The sequence below is a fragment of the Centrocercus urophasianus genome, unplaced genomic scaffold, assembly GCF_019232065.1.
Source record: "Centrocercus urophasianus isolate 14NV4802_14NV808 unplaced genomic scaffold, USGS_Curo_1.0 seq_39, whole genome shotgun sequence".
Lineage (NCBI taxonomy): Eukaryota > Metazoa > Chordata > Aves > Galliformes > Phasianidae > Centrocercus > Centrocercus urophasianus.
The window spans coordinates 4,982,081-4,988,377 of record NW_024884966.1 but is presented as its reverse complement, the minus strand read 5'-3'; the positions used below and the strand labels follow the sequence as shown (position 1 = coordinate 4,988,377).

At 44.7% G+C, this 6,297-nt stretch overlaps 1 protein-coding gene across 1 annotated transcript in view; it reads right to left on the bottom strand.

Moving 5' to 3' along the window:
• Window positions 1-3,177: 3,177 nt before the first annotated feature.
• The window catches only part of FBXO16 (F-box protein 16), a 30,153-nt gene continuing 27,033 nt past the window's right edge, over window positions 3,178-6,297 (bottom strand). The window contains exons 7-8 of the mRNA XM_042832687.1: window positions 5,690-5,930; window positions 3,178-3,323 (exon numbers count right to left, since the gene is read on the bottom strand). Coding sequence (XP_042688621.1) covers window positions 3,178-3,323; window positions 5,690-5,930 — 387 coding nt within the window. The remainder of the gene's footprint in view (window positions 3,324-5,689; window positions 5,931-6,297) is intronic.

Below are 6,297 nucleotides of genomic sequence, written 5' to 3'. Positions count from 1 at the left end.
TGTTATGTTATGTTATGTTATGTTATGTTATGTTATGTTATGTTATGTTATGTTATGTTATGTTGTGTACAAGGCTGTTATGGAACAAGGGGTGTCTAAAGTGATACGAGAAGACCCCTTGGGTTGTATTTTGGCTCACTGGAGATACATTGCTGGTGAGCCAGGGGGAATATTGAATGAGAAACCAGGAACGTAAATGGAGTAATGGGACCAGTTTTATAATTGAGTATCCTAATCATGAGATCAAGTGCTGGGTGGTTGTGGAAGTTGAGGAATTTATTGTTTGATTTGTGGGTTTTGAAGGCACTGGGAGAAACTGTCTTAATGGTATGGGGAAATGATGTGGAAATGCAATTGCTAACAGTATGTGGAAATGCAGTTTTTGATGGTATGTGGAAATGATGTGGAAATGCAACTTTTAATGGTATGTGGAAATGCAGTTGCTAGCGGTATGTGGAAATGGTGATGAGGAGACGGTTGGACTGGATGATCTTGTACGTCGTTTCCAACCTTGTGATTCTATGATTCTATGAAATGTCAACCTTCTGATAAGATGTTCTGTGAAGATTGTGAAGCTGGAGTACCCAGCCAGTGGGGAAACAGGGGAGGGGGGAGGAAGGGGGAGCAAACAGGGTATAAGGGCTGTCATGATGTGTCCATAGGCGCTCCTGCTTGCGGGACGGCCGCCATTGCAATCGCGAATGAAATCTGCTTTTATCAGAGATGCCGTCCTGACAAACATTACTTGGATATTTCCAACAAGCATATTTTGAAACACATTATAAAGGCAGTAAATACCATCTGCCTGTGCAGATCTGCAGCTCAGGGCACAGAAGGCGATGGGGCTGCCTGAGGGCAGGCAGCAGCACAGCCACACAGGCAGGTGGAGAACTCTTTCTCTTTTCTGTCCATTTCTGAGTCTGATGTATTCTGCCACCTCAGACACGTTTGTAAAGTATGTTGTAAATACATACATTTTATTCCAGTACCACAGAATATCTCGAGCTGGAAGGGACCCATAAGGATCACGGAGTCCAACTCCATAATTGGTAGAAGTTACATCCAGGCTTAATGCAGGTCTGCTGTTACTTCATGGATGGACCACTTGGCTTGGTAGTTTCCTGGAGAATGTTACTCTTAGTTATTTTACAACATCATGAATATAGAAGTGTTATAAACTGGAGAAGCCTGAGGTTATAGTGAGCACTTGAGGTGCACTGTTTGCTGCAGCAATGCTTGAGCATTCAGCTCCAAGACTTGACAGACCTTGGGAACATTATATTTCCAATGAGTGTGCTCACTGGTGAGAAAAGAAACACCATTGATGGAGGTTTACATCATTTCCTTGCATGGCCTTTTGCTGTTTGTAACAAAGCACTGAACTGCTGCCCCAGGAAACTTCACAAAGGGAGCTGGCATTACCATTTAGACTTAAGCCAGCCATAAACATCTGTGAAGCAGTCTTTAAGTTGGTTTTCCGTGGGAAAAGACTTACTGGGAGAGATCTGCAATACCAGCAAATGGCTGGCGAATGCTTTGGATGGGATTTACCTCACCTAATTTCACATACCCAAAAGTTAGCTGTCTTAATCTAAGTTAGTCGTTCTGGTCTCTTGCATAATTGATGATATAAGAGCTGACTGCCACCTGCATGTTCATAAAATCATAGAATCATAGAATCACCAAGGTTGGAAAAGACCTAAAGGATCATCCAGTCCAACCTTTCAAGAAAGAAAATAACTCCCCGTCAGGAGTTCATATTTCAGCTGATCATTTCTGAGGTGAAGAGCTTTTAGGCTGTTGTTTTGGTTGAGATGAAATCCCTCTTCCAAGCACATGGAGCAACTAGAAACACAACATAGCATCAGGGAGAGAGAGATGTGCTGAATTAGCCAATCTGTGACTGAGGCTTTCGATCAAGGGCCCTGATGGGCAGATTCTGTCCCTTCCATTAAAACCTGTGGTGCTTTGTGCTTGGTCTTGAGAATGGCCACTGTCTCTTGTGCCAAAAAACTTGACACCCTCATGTGACATGGTATGGGATAATCTGTTCACAGAGTTGGAAGACTTCTCCTAATCCTTATCACAAAGTGGCTGGTGTTTTCTCCAAGGCATGATTTCTAGTCTATAAATGCAGAGAATTCATGGGGATGCTGTGGCCCTTCCTAGTGTGTGCAAAGTTTCAGTTTTATTTCAGCTCTGTCTGGGTTATAAGGCAGTAAGTTACAGTTGTTATGCATTTGGTCCCCCTATTGTTAAAAACTGCTATTTGCTACATTTCCATAATTGTGGAAAATAATGCTGTAAATAATTAAACCAGTGCCAGCTCCCTGCGCAGTGCCCTGTGCAATGCTGTAATCCAGAGGGTGGGATTTGACTTCATTCTCACTAACACGATTGAAATGATGGACTTGCCTTGTACAGCATGAGAAAATTTCTGACTTCAACAGAGCACTGAGTAGCCTTTTCCTCATTCTCCCCAAGCCTCCTTTCTCTCACATATTGAAGGCTTTTTCCTTGGATGCTGTGATGCTTTCTTCAGTCCAGGTGATTTGGTAGGTGCTAGAGGTTACAACTGAAGGAACACATTGTTTGTAAATACTGGTTGTAAACCACTCACTCTGTGGTTGTGCTGTATCCCCCTCACTCTGTGAGGGGATACAGTTTACATCACCCAGGTGGCCAGTGGTGACCAGTAGTCTTCACTTGTCCTCCACAATCCCCTCACTGCCCACAGACAGGCAGCTTCTGCAATTCATTGTGAGAGCAGAACAAAGCAGCTCTGGCCATAGGATGTGCTCCACGATGTCCCTGTGCCATAGGCAAGCTTAGTGTCCAGCAGCTCTAGTAGGCAACTTCAAAAGGGTTATCAAAGGCCAAGGTGAATTCTGCGGAAGCAACATACCCCAAAGAAAATGAGAATTATAGCACCAGCAATACGAAGCCAGGGTGAAAAGCACATCAGGTAAACATTTGACTTGCTGAAGCTTGGACCAGGAGACTTAAAGGCAGGCAGGAGGCATCGCATCAGCTGCTGCAGTTCCAAAAAAGTACAAAGCTCCAACATCAGAACTGGCAGCAAGGCAGTCAAGTTTTCTTTTGGAGAGATAAGTGAGAACGGATGCAGGACTTGCATGCCTATTTATTTGCATGGTATAGTAAATGAAAGTCTATGACTCAGGCAACGCTGCTGTTGTCTCCCCCATCCAGGCAGGTAAGCTTCTGTTCCACTGAGACAGATGCTTCAGATCCTTCCTTAGCCTGTACCAGATCGTTATCTGATGGAGGAATGAGCCCAGGCTGAGCCTCACATTGCGGGGAGGCTAGATGAAGGAGAAAAAACATGAGAACCAGTCATTAATTTAGCCAGACATTCCAGATTTTAAACATATCTAAGTACACAACCCAAACCTTGGGATTTTATTAGCATTTAATATCTCAAATACTTCTACTGGATTGAATGGACTGTTTTCCTTTGTCATCTCATTACATCTTTACTTTTCCTGCCCGCCTTTCTGACAACCTGCAAATGGGAGAACCTCCTCACATAAATCATTGATCAAGTCTGGGACGAGGAGTGGATCAGCCACATCTGGCTGCTTCCCTCTGTGGTTCAAGGAGTTTAGAAAGCAAAAGGTTCCACTCTGAGCTCTGTGACTCGGGGGAAGGGTCTCCTGCATATTGTTTAACTCATCCCTCTGTGCAGTCAATAATCAAGTGTCTCCAGCCATCTCAAATCTTGTTGCTATTAAATCACTATGTTGTATCTATATTATATCAATAAATATACTCTTGCTTCTCCCTTATGAGTGAAGTGTAAAACATAGCCATTTCTATCCACAACAAGTAATTTGTAATCCAAATGCAATCCCTCAGGTTCATTTACCTCAATAGTTTCTATACTACAGCAATGGTGTTTATAGGGAACTTGCATTTTTGCCTGCTCCCTGCTGCCCAAAGCCCTTCCCTCATGCACAGGTTTAACATTTCTTATCATGTAGAAGACACAGAGATCAGGCAGGATGCTGCACATCCCAACATGCTCCATTCTCCACTCATCTGGAATCCTTAAGAACAACTGGGTAGCCACATCCCTGCAGAAGTTCCCCATACTTCATGCCCCACATCCTTTCTGACAACAATAAACCACATGTTGTTCCCAGATGTAAGAGATACTTCTCACTGTCTCCTGGACCGCAGGGTGGAAGCCGGCGACACAGCCAAGGCCCACATCTATGCTTAGCTCTTAACTAGGCCCCAGTCCTGCGTGAAGCCTTCCTAAGGCTCTGTTCATGCAGTACTACTTCAGGATGAGGATCCTCGTTAACATGAATGTTGTATTGCTGCAGAAGCTTCGTACGAGGGACTGCAACCCTCTAGCCTAAGCTTTATGAGTTCTTCCCTATATGGAGATGCTGGGTATACTGAAAGATGAGGTCTCAGTGAATAACTGCCCAAGGCAGATCTAGACTGAAATGGCATGAAACTGGTTTTGACAGCGTCAGTATGCCTCCTTATTTTTGGAAAGCCTTCATAGACCAGCTGCATTCTCAGCTGTTGTGCCCCTGGAGTTGACTGCTTTATCCGTTAATTTTCTAAATGCTCAGTACCAGTTCTTTCTGGCATCTATCCAGGGCATGGCAGAGTTCATGGACTCTGTACTGAGCTTACTGCCATTGATGCTGTAAGATCTCTTGCTCTGCTACTGAATATCAGTGAATTAAACCAATGTGAAGCCCGTGACAGTGTTCAACACCAAGGTGACAGTCATGACAGAAAGGTAAGTCTGTCATCTAAATCACACTATCTTTTGAGTTGGAAGGGACCTTTAAGGGTCATCTAGTCCAACTCCTCTGCAGTAAACAGGGCTACCAGTAAACAGCTCACTCGGGTGCCCCGTCCATGCTGACCCTGAGCATCTCCAGGGATGGAGCACCCAGTGCCTCTTTGGACAAACTTTGCCAGTGCTTTGCTACCCTCACTGTAAAAATGTTTTCCTTATATCTAGTCTAAATCTCCCCTCTATTAGTTTAAAACCATTTCCCCTTGTCCTATCACAACAGACCCTGCTAAAGAGCCTGTCCCCTTCATACAGCCCCTCTTTAGAAATCAAAAGGCCGCTCCCTGAAGCCTTCATTTCTCCAGGCTGAAGAGCCCAAGCTCTCTCAACATGCCCTCATAGGAGAGGTGTTCCATCCCAGGGATCATTTTAGGGACCCTCCTCTAGATGCACTCCAGAGGCCCACATCTCTCCTGTAAGGAGGATTCCACATGTAGGCACAGTGAGGTCTCACCAGCACAGCACACAGAGGCAGAGTCCTCTCTCTCACCCTGCTGGCTATGCTACCTTGGATGCAGCCCACTTTATGATTGGCTTTTTGGTCTGCAAGGGCAGAGTGCTGGCTCATCCCAGCTGCCATCCACCAGTATCAGTAAGTCCTCTTTGGCAGGGCTGTGCTGACAGTGGGGATTGCCACAGCACAGGTGCAAGACTTGGATCCAGTGTGTACTGCATGTATAATGATGTATACTTTCTAGTGAGGCAGCAAATTGCCATCATCTGGATTCCCACCATTCAGAATGACTGCCTTCTCCTCCACGTATGGATATACCTCCACAGCTCTATCTCCTTCCCTCTGTGCACAAAATCTGAGCATTATCAACCTCTGCGATAGCTTTCACAGAGCGCACGCAGCATACTGACATGGACATGTGGCGGTCGTCTCTGTGAAGTCTTTCTTTTCTCTGGCACGTGGTTTTGGCACTGGAGCTCGAACAGGTGCAGGTCGTATCCCAGCATTGAACTGGGAGCTCTGGGCGAGGGTCTTTGCTGCTTCTCTGTAAGGTAGGTTCCCAATGGGCTGCGAAGTGGCCCAGCTGGGGCGAGCTGATGGTTTTTGAGTCGACCCAAGGTCTTCAGTAAGTGATAGCTAGAAAAGAAGACAGTCAGTGTCTTAACAGAGGGGTTGAAAACATTGGAGTCTGTTGAAAACTTTATGAATGATACTCATAATGATGATACAAGCATAACACTGCAGTGACTTGTGCTCTTATCTAAGTTTACCAGGTTGACTCCTTTCTTAACGCACAAATTCTCCCCTGTGCTTATGGTTGTAACTAATCCCAACCTTCCTGTTTGAAAGTGCAAAGGGTGAAGTTTATTTTAACATGCTGCTCAATGAGCGTTTCACTAAACACTATAGAAGTTAAGCAAATAAACACTATAGAAGTTAAGCAAAAAAAGAATCTTGGCAACGTAGTGATTTTTTCATTGAAAAAGATCCCAAACATTGAAAA